General features: G+C 33.6%; 1 protein-coding gene across 12 annotated transcripts in view; it reads right to left on the reverse strand.

Annotated features, from left to right (window-relative positions):
* Nucleotides 1-19,141, reverse strand: part of LOC128240716 (titin homolog) — an 84,855-nt gene that overhangs the window by 18,683 nt on the left and 47,031 nt on the right. For 7 of the 12 annotated variants that reach the window (XM_052957495.1, XM_052957491.1, XM_052957499.1 and 4 more), the window contains 8 exons: nucleotides 18,716-18,901; nucleotides 18,162-18,238; nucleotides 17,352-17,457; nucleotides 14,242-14,319; nucleotides 11,252-11,443; nucleotides 7,315-7,523; nucleotides 3,888-4,031; nucleotides 1,391-1,420 (listed from right to left, as the gene is read on the reverse strand). In XM_052957495.1, coding sequence (XP_052813455.1) covers nucleotides 1,391-1,420; nucleotides 3,888-4,031; nucleotides 7,315-7,523; nucleotides 11,252-11,443; nucleotides 14,242-14,319; nucleotides 17,352-17,457; nucleotides 18,162-18,238; nucleotides 18,716-18,901 — 1,022 coding nt within the window. Of the gene's footprint in view, nucleotides 1-1,390; nucleotides 1,421-3,887; nucleotides 4,032-7,314; nucleotides 7,524-10,335; nucleotides 10,408-11,251; nucleotides 11,444-14,241; nucleotides 14,320-17,351; nucleotides 17,458-18,161; nucleotides 18,239-18,715; nucleotides 18,902-19,141 lie in introns of all 12 variants that reach the window. The other 5 variants (XM_052957492.1, XM_052957494.1, XM_052957493.1 and 2 more) reach the window with 5 other exon arrangements.

A 19,141-nucleotide genomic window follows, 5' to 3' on the forward strand; every position in this document is an offset into this window, starting at 1 on the left:
ACTTCCGGCAGGTCCAACACAACTTCTGCTATATCATCTATGGCAGTCAACCCTTCTACACTCTCAACTCCCGCACTGATTCGCCCAGAATCAGTGTCTGCATCATCCTCACCATCAGACCTTGTCGCCTCCGTATCAATTGTTGCCATGGATGCTGACTTGAAGGTGAACGTCAGCACAGTACTTGTTTGACGTTTCAGCGGGTTTAAGCGGTCCCCTTTCTTGCCCTTATGGGCCCGTTTTCTATCTTTAAGCATCTGCTCTACGGAAACTTCCTGGACATACACGTGTTCTTTGCCCTCATTGTACAATGCGTCATAGTCCCACTGCAGGGTGATATCAAATATTCATAATAACAGACCACTTTATTATCCACAAACATATATATTTAATATATATACTTAACACCTGATGTAACCCTATGATACTAACAGCCATTTTCACCCAAAAACTAAGAATTATGCTGTTTCAGGCTGCAGGATGACAAATTACTAAGAGCTGTTTTTACTGGTATTGAACCTGTTAAATAATTTTTAATAGAGGAACAACTTTTTCCACTGATTGAGAAAGGTAAGAGTTTATGTTGTAATTTTTAAAGAGGTGGAAAAACCTTTTTACATTTACTGTGGTTTTTATTGGCAAAAATGAACAAGAGTTGGGGGCGGGGGATGATTTTTCGTATAAAACTTGTCCTAACAATTAAATTCATGTTATTTTGAAAACCTACTCAAACACATCGAAGCCAATTAGTTTCTGATAAAAGACACACAAAAAGTGAAAATACATATATGCCCAAATAGTGAATGTCTATACAAAAGTAAGATAAAATACATAAGAATTGAAGACAATTCTACACTTGACTAGATTAAATAACTCGGAGAATCAACTGGATATATTGCATGCAAGATAAAGAATTGTAATTGAGTTAGACAAACCGTTCACAAGGAGCAAACAAAGTTAACATGTATAACTGTCATATAAAGACACAATACAAATGACAACCCGTAACCTGAATATATTAACACATGCAATACATTGTGATGTAATAAATCAGAATATGCTGCAGTAAAAATGTGCCAATTTACGTGGCGAGTATCGATATTATGAACTTCCTTTAAATTTGAATAACTATGATAAATTCCGATTATTTACATCACTTTGATATTTCTGTAGCAAATATAACATGTATAAATCAAACTGTACATGTTTTTCGGTTTTATTTTATATTTTATTTAAAGTTTGGAGATTAAAATCATGTTCATTAAGAATGTTCTCAAAACCACATAAACAATACAGTTTGTTTTATAAGGTAATCAAAAACCTGCCACCTCAAAGAATATAATATGTTTCTATGGTAACCAGCATGCATGTTGTCATAGCAACGCCTTACCATATCTTCCGTGTCCACTTCGGGTTCAGACTGTGTGAAAAGGGGTCAAACAATGTACACACTCATAACAGAACAAAACATCTCATACCAGGATAGTGAAACATTCAGAAATAGCTCTACAGGAAAAATCAATCCCATGTCAGGAGAATTGCATGCAAAGATTGTCTGTTTTCGATAAGAAATGACCTTGCAATCAACATGCCTTCAAGGTCAAGGTTATGAAAATGTCAGGTGCTGTTTATTTAAAAACAGTCAGTAATGTCAGGTGCTGTTTATTTAAAAACAGTCAGTAATGTCAGGTGCTGTTTATTTAAAAACAGTCAGTAATGTCAGGTGCTGTTTATTTAAAAACAGTCAGTAATTTTGACAAGCGTGATCAATAATCATAAAAGGATGTCTTATAGGTCAAGGTTATGAAAATGTCAGGTGCTGTTTATTTAAAAACAGTCAGTAATGTCAGGTGCTGTTTATTTAAAAACAGTCAGTAATTTTGACAAGCGTGATCAATAATCATAGAAGGATGTTTTGAAAAGAAACTGACATTGCAATAAACATGTCTTATAGGTCAAGGTTATGAAATTGTCAAGTGCTGTTTATTTATGAACAGTCAGCACTTTTGACAAGCATGTTATACAATCATAAAAGAATTTGTCACAAAGATTAAAAAAAAATACAGGCTTGTTTTTTTTCTACAAAAAAATCCTTTCAAGAACAGACAAACTTTGAATACAATACATCCTAAAAATAAATCGCAAAATGCATTCTAGGATGCTAACTGAATGAAATGAACATTGACATGCATAAGGCTGAAAAAAATATATTTGAAAACGTAGGAAAACTCTTTTCATTCTCCAAGGCAACGGAGGGAAAACATTCCCATGCTATTATTACCCTTCGTTTCCTAGCAACCTTTGTGTTGCCAAGGTAACCTTGCTCCGGCTGGTTAAACGCAACGTGGTGGTAATAAAGAAACCATGTGAGTTAGACAAGGTGTCACATGATTATAGAGAAGTAAAATGAAGTTTTTATACAATGATGGATTTTTTTTCACGATTACAAACTGTTTATTCGGAGATAATAATTTCCTTGTTACCATTTCGCCTTCGTTCATCTACCATTTAGAAACACACAATTTCATTTTTTCATGAATCATAATACAGTACTCGAACATAATGTAATATAATGCTAAATGAAGAAAGCAAATTTTGAACATCATTTAAAAAGAAAATATTCAGGGACGATGTTTACACCAAAGGTCATGCATTTCTTATCTATACCGATGCATGTTTAAAAAACATGAAATGATTTAGTATTATGTGAAGACGGTTTAAAAATAAATAAAACATCAAACCCACAAGTGAACAGTATAGCGGGTTAAGCCTTGCTCTCACCATTAAGGTTAAAGCTACATTTGACCACCAGTAAGAAAACTGTGGTGATTCTTGACAGACTGTGAACACATTTGTAAGGGCATCTGCTTGGTGCTGCTACAATTGACTATGATCACTTCACTTCAAACCCAAGCAATTTTACTGCAATAATAACTATGGCATGAATGGGTACCCCGTGTGCCAGGGTACTAAGTTTTGGCAGGTACCCAGGGAGATCATGATTGTAATTTAATAAAAATTCTTTATAGGGTGTTGTCAGCTTTCTTACAAATAGATAACATTCACCACGATTAATGCCTCAACAATATGTCACAGTCAAACGAGGCTGAAATCGAGACAGTGAGAGGAAGGCTAAACACTGTCAGTTAAGGTCACATTTTTTTTTAATTTTTGCTCTGCCGATCAGTCAACCTTATTTTTGCCGAAAAAATAGAGAAAAAAGCAGGAAACCACCAATCTATTATTATTCAAAACACTTACCTAGAATCTGTTCAATCTCCTACCCAATAATTTTGATTGGAAAAAAATTGGCAAAACAAAAATAACAAAACAGTGACCTTGTAATTATTCCATCGTTTGATAACTTTCATATAACATCAAATGTCCAACAATGCGCATGCATCTTAGAGGAAACAAATAGTTGGCATTGAAAAATTTATCAGTTACCCTCACCTTGGGGTAAGACCAATTTGGTGAGTACACCGTAGCTTATTTTAGAATCAGGGTTTGAAAATAAAAACACTCCTGACCGTCTCACAGATGATTGCTTATATTCCAAGAGGAATCAATTTTCCCCATTTTTCAAGAATCAATCATGTAGAAAATTAAAAACTTAGCGTCACGTTCATTTACCTCTTACTTATAATGGTTGTTTAATGATTACCTAAATTTGAAACCATGCGAAATTCGCCAAAAACCAAACAATCATAAAAAAGTAAACTCATGAAATCAAAACAGTCCATTATTAGTATTTCAGAATCATGTTATGACAATAACCCCAGCCCTGATGGACCTAATCAATCAAACAGCAATTTTATTCAATACCAAAATTTTGTCTATCTCCTAAAAAATATGCATGCGCACCTCCGAAAAAAATGTGTTTATACCTGTTCTTCTTCCGGTTCCTCCTCCTCCACGCTGTTTGTCAAATTGAGGCCCTTGTCGGGGGCCGCCTCCGGGGACATGGTCTCGTCACGAACAATGATGTAGTCTTCCTCGTCGTCTGAATTTTCTTGATGGAACGACTCCGACTGTTGGTGGAATAATAAGATAGTGTGAACATTTTGACCAGAAATTCTAATAAAATCTTTGTTTGCAGTTACCAATTTCATTTCAATACAATATTTTATTTGTTAACCATTATTTCACTGCTTAAGAGAGCTCAGCTTACGCCAAAAACAGGGTTACCCTTGGAAAATCTAAGATCTTAAATCTTATGATCTTTATCGAAATGGGGCCCTGACATTTTTAGTGTTGGTCAGTATTTTTTTGTCTGCGGCCTTTCTATGATAGCGTCCTATACACAGTGATTTACGGAAATAGCTTTATTTCAGTACTAAATAAGGCTTTAGTGGAAATATAATGTGATGATGAGCTTTTTATGCTTAATGATGATAAAATTTCTGTTCTGTTCGATAATGAAAAATATTTTTTTCAAACAATGAGATCCATAAAATACATTATAAAGTTTACAAGGGAAAGGAAATGGATATATAATTTTGGTGAATTTCTTGTGTAGATTATGGTATCTGGAATTGCTGTAAAACAAATAAAAAACAACTTAAATCAACATACTGATTACGGTACATGGGATATCTTAAGTTATCCAACTTTCAATAATTATTGAAATTACGTAATGGTAAAATGTAATTTGTGTGCATTTGTGTGCATTTACCTGAAAACACATGGTTTGATGTGACATACTAAAATTACATTTAAAAAAAAGGTGAAATATTTGCAAATAAATTGTTGTTTTAATGGCAGACTTAAGCACAGTATACATATCCTTATATGGCTGCACCTGTCAGTTTGGCCAAGCCACTCCTCTTTGTGTATCCATGCATGTACATTGCCATTAACATCAGTTTAATACTGTCGATTAACCAGATAAATGTCATTCTATAACATACTGCATAGTTGATGATTGATTTACGGAAATAAAATGAGCAATTTAAAAAAAATACTGCACTCACTTTGGACAACATATAATTTTGAACACTAAATTATTTCAGATAAAGGTACATTTTAACTAACTTCAAAATACTTAAATTAAAGACAGAGGAAGTAATATTACAATATTTTTCAATTTATTAAGAAAGTGTTACAACAGGTATTTAACTTCGAGGTAATAAGATTCTTGACATGATCGACATCAACAAAGATATAATTGCACTTATTTCTTATATCAAAATTGCATTGAGAATGATATTCTTGACACTCATGCAAGCATCAATAGAGAAATGGCACCATTACTAATCAAAATTGTAATTGAGAATGATTAATGGAAACGATTATAATTTTTATTTTTATCCCCTGGGGCCACAATGGCATCTTCGCTAAGGTTGTTGAAATACTTCCCGCTGAAACTCGAACTTTGATTTTCATTTAAGTAACGTTTTGCAACGTAAACACTGGAATTTTGTTAGGGTAACAAGTTCATAGTTAAAGGTGAATAACAGGGGAATTTACCGTACATAATCAGGTAATGGCCAATAAAAGACACATTTGCATGTGCCATAATTATGGAAACTTAAGACAGTCTTGTTATTGTCACAAAAATAGCTGCGTAAACATGAGGATTTTCTTATAGTAACATAGTGGAACATTTGACGTTATAAAATTTGTCACATCTTGGAATCTTGGCCTCGCACTTGATTTGAGGCCAAAAGGAGTTATAATTATTACATTTAAATTCATTCTGACAACATCGTTACACATTTTTCAGTCTGCAAAGCTTCAGAATCAAGGTTTAAAATCCCAAGATGCAACAAAACATGGAATTATTGTATTGGTAATGGACAAAATGATATATGCACATGTGAATAGGAGGGGGTGGGGGAAAATGTGACCTCATATGATGGAATGGACGACAGGTCGGAAGTAGATCTGCTAGATGGAACGGCCTGACTGATGACACTCTGAAACAGCAGTACATGGACTTAAAATGGATATATATCATCAACGAGGGTAAAAAAATGGATCATCGATATGTCTTCAGGGTAGTTGCAAAAATGCGTGCCAATCTTTGCATGTTGTAAAACCAGTCTGTTGTGCATCAACAAGTCTGTTGGGTAAAATGCTTTGAAGAGTTCTGGTTCCTCTGTACCATATACGACAAAAAAAAAAAAACTGCAAAAAACAAAAGGTGCTGGGAAACCACTGCCCAAAACCATGATTTACAGTTGTGACAAAAAACAAAACAAGGCAGTGACGTCACGCTTTGTGGTGTTAAGTCGTCATATCCTGTCACCTGACTAAAGACGAAGCTCGACTCTTTTGTCTCCTGGGTTTCTCCGCTTCGATCCAATGACGATTTATTCATTGAGCTATTCTTATTGGTCGAGCTCTCAACTTCCGATTGGCTAACATCAATCTTCTCTTGGGTAACCTGCTGCATAACAAAAAAGTCCCCCATGCCAAGTATGAAAAATTAAAATGAGTGTTTTTGTGCGCTGTAACTTACTTACTTGCCCTGTGAGCGTAAGTCAAAATTGAGTATACATCAATATGTCTATAGCAGAAATAATTTGATAGAAGTAGATTAGGAAAATAGTAATAACTACTAAAAATTATTGTACAGAATCAAGATTAAGATGTAATCAATGAACAATTTTTCCAAAGTAAACAATATTACACATCTACAAAGCCACACACATCTACATTTATAATATACACATCTATTATAAATGTCATTTACCAAATATATACAATGTAACTCTTTCGAAATAGTCAAATTAAGCATTTATGAAACAATCAGTAAATTTTGTTCAAATTCATGATTACTGAAAATTCTATAAGTGAATTATGAATGAACTTTTCCAGGATATTTTAATCATAACTACCATCATAAAAGCAGAAAACAGTTAAGAATTAGATACAATGTCAGAAAAATACTAGCCTATAAATTTAAAACTTAAGATATCACTAACGGGCCATCTTCTCAACAAATTGGTGAATCCAGAATTGAGGTTAAAAGCATTTAACTTATTATCTACAAAATTTAAACCTTAGGGCTGATATTAAAAAAACACCTTACCCGCAAGTCTTTTCCTTAACTAAAGTTGATTTCCTAATATTTTCATAGTTAAATTTTAGAAAAAGTATTAGTGTTTTTAATATTAAAAAAAAAAATGTTTTAAATTAAGTCAATGAAAATGAAGTGTTTAAAAATTGTTACTACTAAGATTTTCACATGACAAGTGCCCTACTTATATTGTGAAAGTCACTTAAGTTAGGAAAAGACTTAAGATGGTTCATAAATAACGGCCCAGAGATCTAACTACAACAAACTATATATGTCACCACTCCACCCACCTTCTCTGAAGCTGCAGATGGTGGTTTGGGCGACGCCTCCTTCGGCAGTGGTTCAGGAGTTGGCTCCTTAACAGGCGGTACAGCCTCAACCGCGGTTTCCGGCTCTTCCTCCTTCTTCTTCCCCTTGCCTTTTTTCTTGGCGCCCTTGCCTTCTGCCTTCTTGCCGCCCACAGCTGCCTTGGCGGGTTTCTTGCCGGCCTTTGGCTTGCCTGGTAAATAATTGCCATATGTTTTTTTTTTTGTTGATTCAAATGATATTTATATAAAAGTTAAACCTCAACAATATTTTTATATATTTGTTAATTTATATGACAATATACAGTCAATGTTATTTATGATATACTAGTAATACTTCTTGGATGCATATATGAAGTAATTTATTTGATAACTGTCATACAAATAGTTGCTTATTATTTGACTATTAAAATGATTATATTATGTTTTTTTACAATGTTGTGCTCAATTTTAATCTGCGAATATATAAAACTGCTTTTCATCAATAATTATGTTTCATAATATTACCTTAAGTTTATGAAATAGCTAGCGGGAATCATTCAAAATGGACAATTAAGATGTGGTAACATAAAAGTCAGATTATTTAAATTATCATAACTATTATCATAATTATGTAAAATCTCTATTATTTATTCTGAAAAACAAACAAAGATCTGAAAACAAAAGTGTCACAAAATAATCAATACCAAAAAGATCGATCTATACAAAGAAAAAGCTACATAAAGGGTTAATTAAAGCATCTTGTTCAACACCAAGAATCTATATAAATATATATGTAGACAGAATATAAAATACAAATATGAGAAAGGCATGCTTATACCATTACCCAAAAGTCTTAAGAAACATGTATAGGAAGGAAATCGTACAGGACACAGAGACAGACATGTTCATAGCTGAAAGGCATGCAGATATCCAGGGTGGATCCAGGATCTGGGGTCGGGATCAAACTTTGGGGGTGAGCCAAAATAAATATGGTGTTATTTGTTTATCCGATATTCACATTTTGAACATGTTAACTAAGTCAATTTATTTCATATTTACATATTTATTAATTGATTTGAAATTATTCATTTTTACATTTTTTCTAAAAAAAAATTGGAGGGTGGGGGGATGGGAGGGGGGGGGAACGCTGCCATATGCATTCCCCTATATCTGCTAACATATATTGGCAAAGAGAAAGTGTAGCATGATAATGAGAGAGGTGCAATTGTGTCATGATAATAAAAACAAGAGCTGTCGTAAGACAGCGCGCTTGACTTCGCCGCTTTGACTTAGAAGTGAATACAATAACAATGTAATATTACCAAGTTTGGTCTATTTATGTCAAACCTAACTAAAATTATTCAATACATAAGGTGACTTTGATGCTGCCCTCCCACCACCCGAAAAATGACGCAAGTAATTTAAATAACTTGATTTCCCATTATAAAAATGTGGTAAAGAATATACAAATATGCCTTTCAAAAGAAATTAAAATAAAAAAAATAAAAAAAAATAATAATAAAAAAAATTCAAGGGCCATATAGTATAGCCCTCCTTGTTTTCCCTTGGTAAAAAAAAACTGGTTAAGAATGTAAAAATGTGCCTGTCAAAAGAAATAAAAAAAAAAAAAATATTCAAGGGACATAATTTGTATTTAGGGTTAAAATGGAGTTATGTTTCTTGTTGTAAGGTGGTCGTCAATAATTTTGAATTTCATTAAGTGCATTGAATGAAAGGTGTAGAAGTTTTTTTATTAAAATCCCAACTTGCCCTTAACTTTTACTTGCCTAAAACTTTAACCTAAGTCAATCAGGGGCCATAACTTGTATTAAGGATATGGAGTTATGTAACCGCATTGGGTGTTGGTCCTGAACAATTGTGTGAAGTATTAAGTCAATTGAATGAAGGGTATAGAAGTTATTAATAAATATCCCAACCTGCCCTAAAACTTTAACCTAAGTTCCATAGTCAATTAGGGGTCATAATTTGTATAAAAGATAATATGGAGTTATCTAACCTGATTATGTGATGGCTCTGAACAACTGTGTGAAGTATTAAGTCAATTGAACAAAGGGTATTGAAGTTATTTATAAATATCCCAACCTGCCCTAAAACTTTAACCCAAGTTCCATAGTCAATCAGGGGCCATAATCTGTGTAAAGAATAATATGGAGATATCTAACCTCATCATGTGATGGCCCTGAACAAATGTGTGAAGTATTAACTCAATTGAATGAAAGGTATTGGACTTATAAGTGAAAATCCCAACTTGCCCTAAAACTTTAACCGGACCCCGACGCCGACGCTGGGGCGAGTAGTATAACCCACCTATTCTTCGAATAGTCGAGCTAAAAATGCATGTCACATGACAATATGAAAAGTGCATGTGACATCATATAAATAAAAGTGCAAGAAGCATTGTAATAAAACAGTGCATATAGCATGATAATAGGAGAATTCCTATTGGCATGGTAATAAGAAAATTGTGTGTGGCATGAAAAGTGGCATGGCAAAAAGTAAAATGCATGCAGCATGACATTAAGAGAAGTGCATGTTGCATGATATGATGGAAGTGCATGTGGCATAGTAAAAAGAGAAGTGTATTCTAACGCATTGCTATATAACAAGAAAATATCTACAAATTTTTGGTTTTCGCACATGCTGTCCCCAGAATATAATGAAATGCATGATGATAAGAGAACTTAAGTGCATGAGGCATGATAAGGAGGAGAAGTGAGATGCTTACTATATTAAATGGAGATATCTACAAACTGTTGGTGTATTTACATGCTGTTGCCAGAATATATAGAAAGGCATGATAAAAAGAAAAGTATAATGCAGCATGATAATGAGAGAAGGGCATGCTTACATATGTCTATATTACATGGAGATATCTACAAAATGTTGGTGTTTTTACATGCTGTCACCAGAATATAAAGAAAGGCATGATAAAAAGAGAAGTGCATGCTAATATATATATCTATATAAGATTGGGATCATCTACGAGTGTTGAGGGAGTCTTACGCGCTGTTTTTGAGCCCGTTGATCCGAGCCCGTAGAGTTTGGAATTCTCCTTTGTATGGTCAACGGTAGAGCCTGCCAAAAAGTGACGTACACAAGTGTGAAGTGATAAATATCATCAACCAATTGTGAAAGCCAAGTGTGAAGTGATCATCAAATTAAATACGCAAAGATGCAGTAAAAGAATGTATGCCATCAGGGTCATGATTCTGGCATATCTTAAAATATTTCACTTACACCTTTATTTGTTATATAACCTGTAAATTATTATGAGCCAACCCCCCAACAAGGTTTGGCACCTTCAAATATAATCAGCGCTGAAAACATGTGATGCTGAAAGTCAATAAAAATGAACCAGTCACCAAAACAAAAATTAGTCATCACTTGAAGAGTCTTCATTGAATCATACATGCCATATCGCCTGGTGGGGGGGGGGGGTCCCTTGGAAGTTTGCAACCCCCGGTCTCCCAGTTTGGGACAAATATTTCTTTCGAAATTTAAAAAAACAAAAAAAAAAAAATTCATTTAAGCAGTTTTTTTCAGAGGGCATGTTTATAGTATTATGCCCCAACAACTCAGAAGCCTTATTGCAGTTTTGATTAAAGATGTGTATGAACTACACATGCCTATCACACTGTTTTAATACGCAGGATAATTGCGTTACATTAGTGTCAAGTAGATTGATGAGATGATAGGTCAATGTTCATTGGATGAATGATATTTTTCATCCAATCAGAGAGCATGTAACATGAATTATAGTGTGTGGTTGATAAAAGTCATCAAATTGTTTGTGCCACTCAAGAGATTCAAACCAAGGCTGGTCAAAAAGTAACAGCATAAACTCATGGTGCTCTGGAAAAAAAACTGAATCTTGTGAACACTGCCACCACTCAGGTTAAACAACGCTGTGCTCCAGTACCAGGTGGAGGTTTTGGCGCCTTAACAGGTGCTGCCGGAGCAGGAGCAGCCTCAACCTTCTCCTTTTTCATTGGCGTGCTAGGCTTCTTTTCTTTTGGTGGCGCCTTTTCTTTCGGTGGCTCCTTTTCTTTTGGTGGTACCAACGTGGGTTCTTTTGACTTCTTTGACTGAGGTGTTTTGGGCTTTGTAGGTTCTATTTTATAACAATGTTTATGAAGTCGTAGGCCATCATTTTTATACATTTACAAGTTTTTGAGGGAGCTTTTGATTTTATAACCTTATAAATAATTAAATCATTTTGAACCATTTTTGAATCGGTAATCATTGATATTAGATGTAAACAAAACAAGGGAGTTTAGTAGAGAAACATAACGAACAACTTAAACATGGATGATATCATGCAATCTTTCAGTTCAGTAAGTTTATAAACATATTATTCCTCAATATACATTAGTATTAACAAAGTTACTTTGGGGAAATGAACTTTGTACAACGAAGGCATTTTAAAATCAAACACTGGTTTGGTTTCATTTTTTTTATACCAAACAGTGGGAGGAAAATGGATCAGCTTGATGTCAGGGTGAAGAGACGCTTGATTTAACACTTATATTCTGTAGATTGCCTTAAATTTGTGAGGTCTCTTTTACCATGAGCTTTGTACTTAATGACTATGTACACAAAATTTAGTATTTTAGTGATGCCAAAAATAATCAATAATCCATACATACATGGTAGAGTTTTTATAAACAAACACTTCTGTACATGTGTTGCGCGTATTGGCTCTATAACATGTTTCCCAAGTTTGTTTTGAATGTCTTGAATGTTTTATGAGTTATGTTTTATGCGTTATGGCCAAGTCTAAGATGTTTGCACGTCGTTGTTGATGACATGAACAACAACGACACCAAGTCAATACATAGACTTCTTTTCAATAACAGACGATGTCAAAACGAAACCCTGTTGATATTTAGGCAATCTACAATGCTCATGTTTCATTGCCAAGCGTCAATCCAACCCTGACCGCACGCTTGTAGGGGAAGGGCACTGCAGAGTGTAACATTACCTTTGTCAACAGATGTACGCTGTTTAATCAGGTCTACAATACATGTATATTATGAATTAAGTTATTTCTCACACATGTTATACTCTATGAACATACATTTAACATAAGAAATCAAGAGTCAATGCCATGCGTAAAGAGGATTTTTAGGTTTAAAGTAACATTATTAATATACCTGTTATATTATTTCATTAAAAAAAATAGATATCTTAAATATTTTGCATAATTATGTGATGAATGCATTTTTATCTATGTTGCCAATATTCCAAATGAACACCAAAAATTCTAATTTCTAAACATGTCTAACAACAAAATAAGTGTTATGATAACTCACAAATTAAATTAAAGAAAAGTTGAAATAGTAAAAAAAGATTGACTGTTAGGAGACAAAAGTATATTGTTTGAAATTCAGGCACACAATAATTGCTAAGACGCAGGAGTAATTTTTGATGATGTTCCAATGTACATGACAATGTTTAATTGTGTTCATTTTTTAATGTTAAACACTAGATCTACCGTATGTTGTGTCCGAAGCAATTCCTGACATTGACCCAATATTTACTAAACATTGGAACAGGGATTGTATACACATAATGTCATTGACTTGCATGATGGATGCTGTTATGAAGAAATGAAAATCTTAATTTTCTCATAAATGTTTTTCTAGCTGGACATTGATAGTGAACATTGCTTGATATATTACCAGCATGATGTGCCACTGTTATTTAGGCAGATTTTGTTGAAATATTACACAAAATTGTTACCTAAATTATTTGTTAACATTTTGAATATCAGCTTTCCTGAGTCTTAAGTCAGACATGATTGAGATTTAACATTATTATATGTTTTTGTATTTTTGTGATATATAGGGGCCAGTCATTAGCACAATGGGCCCTGTATGATGGTAGGGAAATATTTTACTGGAGAACAGAAAGAACATATCATCCTTTTAGGTGTGTGTTTTGTGTGCTTTTTCCAGGGGTAAAGGGGTGATGACAAAGGGACCTACCAGCCTTCATTTCCTTTGGTTCCTTAGTCTTTTCTTTCGTGGCCGATGGCTGTACTGAGGGCTTTCTAACAGGCTTTTTCTCCTCTGAACGAGCAAATCAGACACATCATAGTTTGCTCATAACATATTTACAATCCTTGAAGAGGGGCTAATTACTAATCACTTAAGATCTTTATTGCTATAAAATATTTCATATTTCATAGACTTAAACAAGACACTTTTTAAAAAAATTCATTAATGATACTTCATTAAAAAAGGTACCAATGTTTTAATATTAAATATTTTTTGTAAATTTTGTTTATTAGAGGAAAAATAATGTTATAATTTGGTTTTGTATTATTTGGTTCATGTTAATTTGCTTGTTACAGTAGTTGGTTGGTATCAGTGGGTTTGATAACAATTATGAGGGTATAAAGGTTAAATTGTTTATTTGGGGAGTAAGAATTAGAATAGAACTGTTTTCTGTGAACTTGTCAGTGTTAAGAGGAGAGCTAACAATTTGCTTCGACTGAACAGTTACTATGAGTTCATAGTCTTTAAAACCCCAAACCTCTCAAACGCAGAAGAGATTTAATGTCAATTCTGCTAAAAAATTATACTCTAACACAATATCTCATTGTAAGAGCATATATTTTATTTGGTGAGTAGATATATATTAATTGTGATGTTAATAACAAAACCAAACCTTAAGTTAGCAAAAAAAGAGTATAAGACCAGGACACCAAATATTAAGCGACCATCCAGAAGTTAAGTTGAAGTACCAAAGGGCTTCTTTTTGAGTGGTAGTTCTGTTACATTTCATCATAACAACAACATGATTAATAATGAGGTTAAAAATAAAATAAAACTTGATTAGTAGAGGTGACACCACAGCACCCAATATTTAGTGATCATAAATGTGGCTCTGAAGTAGGTGGGTTACCGATGGGTTTCTTCTCTTCGGGTGGCTCCGGTGATCGATAGTAGAGCTCTTCCAATTCTTTCTTGTTCTGCACTTTGCCTATGGAAAGTCAACTCAACTCAACTCAACTCACCAAAATTAAATCTCAAACTCATTCAATCAGTTGTCATGCAAAAAACAGCAGAGCCAAGTCGTAATATAAGTGTTTGGCACATTCAAAGTTCAATGTTCAACATGCACATAAATCAGTTTATTTAATTTTTTGCTCAGTAAAATAATTTTATGCAACACCAAAACCCCAACCCCAACTCAACCAATAGTCAGCCATCAGCCAACAGTCCACCTGCACTTAAGAAACAAGAGAGCATTGAAAAGGACACCAATGCTTGTCTGTCCTTTTTTCATTGAAAAAAGGGGCATATCTCAACAATTATTATAGCCATCATTATGAGCTTAAAAAGGTGTATTTGTCTGCTGCTAAGTTTCATTTAAATATATTGAAAGTTTTTTGATTTATGGCCAAAGTTAAAGGTTTTCATAACACCGCCTTGATGATGAGAAAGATACCAGGACCATGACAATACCTTAATTTTTTTCTTTCAAAAAAACTCAAAATAATAAGTGTTTCATACATGCTTAATATTTAAACACTTGAAACTCTTTTTTGAAAACCTGGAACTCAACATGCATTAGCACAAACAGCGCATTCAAATAACTCAAACTATTGTTAGTCTGTAGCGGTGATTTAACTTATATTGAAATTAATGTTTTGCATTTTCAAACCCATTTGGAACCATTGGGTTGCTTCAAAAACTTCACGATTAATTTTGATTTTAACAACTCATGACCTATGAATAAAAGCATTTATCACAGGGATGGAAATCAATTAACTTACCTTTTTTATTTATCCAATTAACCTTTATCTAATTAATTGATGATCATCACAATTTTACTTTTATTTTTGATATTAATATATTCAAGCACTTCAAGACGGTAAGAACCTAATTTCTGATCAGTGGTACATTATAAATCTCAACATAGGGATACTCTACACGGGATTGAAAAAATACAGTCAGTCATAAAAATATTTCTAAAATGATTAAATGTTTTAATATATCAATAAAGATAAGTAAGGTCATTTAAAAGGATTTTCATGATACTTGACTTTTTAAACAGTAAGATAAACTTAAAACAAAACTTAAGTATTTTCCAAACTAAACAATAAGTGGTTTAAGGTCAATCTCTGTACTCTATAATACATCATTTAGTCATAAATTATGAAATCAAAATTTAACTGCAATTTATGAGCTGAAATTCCTCTATATCTTAGATCAAACCTCTTGCTTATTTATAATTTTTAGCCTTAATTTTTTTTTTTTAAAACTACTTTTATTCCTAATGGCTAGTAATGAAGAAAACTTTGAAAAAAACATCATAGTTAAAATTGTGAAACATTGCACAAGTAATGTGCAAATTCTGTGCCGTTGAAAGTGACTTACTCTGTCAATACCCTTAGTGACATACAAATACTTTTATATATCCTAAATGAAATGATGAACATCTTAAATCATGTGACTTACAAACCAACAAATTCCTTCTTCTTCTCTGCCACTTGCTGCTCTTTAATCAATTATCATGTGTCATATCCAAGATCACATGACTAATATCCAAGATCTTATGACTTATATCCAAGATGACATGACTAATATCCAAGAGCACATGACTTATATCCAAGATCACATGACTTATACCCAAGATCACATGACTTATATCCAAGATGACATTACTTATATCCAAGATCACATGACTTATACCCAAGACCACATGACTTATATCCAAGATGACATGACTTATATCCAAGATGACATGACTTATATCCAAGATCACATGACTTATATCAGAGATCACAAGACTTATATCCCAGATCACATGGCCTCTATCTAAGATCACATGACTTCTATCAAAGACAACAAAAACTTGACTTATATCCAAGATCACATGACTCATATCCAAGATTACATTCCTTATATCCAAGATCATATGGCCTCTATCTAATACCACACGACTTATATCAGAGATTACATGACTTATATCCAAGATCATATGGCCTCTATCTAAGACCACATGACTTATATCCTAGATCACATGACTTATATCCTAGATCACATGACTTATATCAGAGATTACATTCCTTATATCCAAGATCATATGGCCTCTATCTAAGACCACACGACTTATATCAGAGATCACATGACTTATATCCAAGATCACATGGCCTCTATCTCAAGCCATATGACTTATATCAGAGATCACATGACTTATATCCAAGATCACATGGCCTCTATCTAAAGCCATATGACTTATATCAGAGATTACATTCCTTACATCCAAGATCATATGGCCTCTATCTAAGACCACACGACTTATATCAGAGATCACATGACTTATATCCAAGATCACATGGCCTCTATCTAAAGCCATATGACTTATATCAGAGATTACATGACTTATATCCAAGATCACATGGCCTCTATCTAAAGCCATATGACTTATATCAGAGATCACATGACTTATATCCAAGATCACATGGCCTCTATCTAAAGTCACATGACTTATATCCAAGATCACATGACTTTAATCAAAGATATTTTAAAAATTAAATACTTATATCCAAGATCACATGACTCATATCCAAGATGAAATTCCTTATATCCAAGATTGCATGACCTAAATCCAAGATCATATTCTTATATCCAATATTACATGACCTAAATCCAAGATCATATGTCTTATATCCAATATTACCTAAATCCAAGATAAAATGAATTTACATCCAAAATAACATGACTTATATCTAAGATCACATGACTTATATTCAATATCACATGGCTTATATCTAATATGAAATGGTTTATATCCAAGATGACATGACTTATATCCAAGATAACATGACTTATATCCAAGATCATATGAATTATATCCAAGATAACATGACTTGTATCAAAGATCACATGACTTGCATCAAAGATAATATGACTTATATCCAAGATGACATCGATGACTTATATCTATGATAATATGACTAACAACAAAGATAATGTGATTTTAACAATCTTAATCATGTGACTTACCCACAACAAATTCGTCCTTCTTCTTCTCTGAAACTTGTGACTTTTTGTCCCCGCTTTTTCCACTCTTTAAGCTGACACCCTCACCAGAACGTGAAGGGGAACCAGCCTGCATAAAAAGGATTGATTTATTTCACAGTTATTTGTATAACAGGTTTTAGCGTTATAATTAACATATTTAAAGAGTATTGTCAGAAAAACCAGGTGTGCGTGAAAACCAGACTGAATTTTGCCAATGTGATGTCAACAATAATGCAGAAAACATCACATTTCATGAGTAGTTAAATTCAAGTGACAATTAAAAAATATTACAATAGATATAAGTATGCTGGTACATGACTAATTGGAAACAATACAGAAATGGCTGTGATTGTCATGACAACAGATGTACAAATTCTACACATAGATATAAGTTACCCATGTTTCAAAGGATGAGTGGCGAAGCTAAGAAAAGAGAAAATAATATAACTGATTTTCAATTAGTTTGACCACTTTGATGCAAAACCCCAGCAGAATGAAGAACCAGACAAAACAAAATAACTATACACGCGGATGCCAATGCTTGTCCATTTAATTTAGTTGGCTACAGGTCATATACAATATTTTATCATTAACCTGTGTACTAAGTTTCAGGTGAATATCCTGAAGCGATTAAGTTATGCCAAAAATTAAGATACATTACACCATGGTACAGATAAGCCAGATATTATCATACATGTACTATCAAATCATAGAAGAAACTGACAATATGAAGTAAAGGTGAAGGTCAGCCTGTCAAGGTCATTTCATGTAAAATAATAAAGATTAATCAACCTGCTCAAGGTCGGCCATGACCTTCTGTAGGTCACCTTGTTCTCCGGAAGCCCCTGACCTTAAACTCTCATCCCCTGCTGTAAAACATATAACCACATTATGTATGTTAATAAGTCAGCAAACACAACAGCCATAAGTCTAAAAACTATTATAGTAATATCAAACGTAATAAACTGCATCAGGTTTAAAATTATGCCCTTGCACCGTCAAAAAGACCTGTCAATCACTGCATGCCCTCCCCCCCCCCCCCTGATATGGTGAGGTCATTTAAATCAACGTTGACACTAAAATTGCAAACAGTAGGCATGGCTATATCCGCCTGCAGAGTTAAAGCAATTTACTTTATCATTCAAGTTATCTTCAGCAATTATAAGTAATTATTCTTACAATCAAGAAACTAAGTAACATTTTAATCTAGCGCTCGTGATTGGCTGAAAATGTAGGGCACACATTTATAATAGAAAGAGCCACACAGCACTATCAAGCACCTAAAATTCCAACACATCAGGTTGAAAATAAAAATCAATGAAAAGTCAATGATTTAATGTTCATACCTGCAATGGAACCCTTTTTGGATCCCACAACTGATCCCTTCTTGGATCCCACCTCGGAGGGAGTCTTTTCTGATGGCGCCTTGTCAGATGATGGTTTTTCTGCTCCCCCGTAGTTGACAACGCCAATCTCACCAAGATCATGAGTTTTTCGGTCCGTTGGGATGGACACACGTTTCCCGTCTGCTTCTAAAAATGTAGAGAAGAGCAGAATTAGTTGAGACCAATAATTAGTTATGACAAGAAAAGATGGACACAATCTATTCCAAACTTATGTCACTGTAAATGTTTGCATCACTCAGTAATTATGGGCCGTTACATTCATATACCAGACGTTTTGCAAAATGGTTGACTGTTTTTCCATAACTTCGTATAAATTTGAACATCAAGCCAGCTTTTCCTCTGAAAATATTGGTTCAAGTGAAGAAT

Source organism: Mya arenaria, chromosome 7 (assembly GCF_026914265.1).
Source record: "Mya arenaria isolate MELC-2E11 chromosome 7, ASM2691426v1".
NCBI classification, from domain to species: Eukaryota; Metazoa; Mollusca; class Bivalvia; order Myida; family Myidae; genus Mya; species Mya arenaria.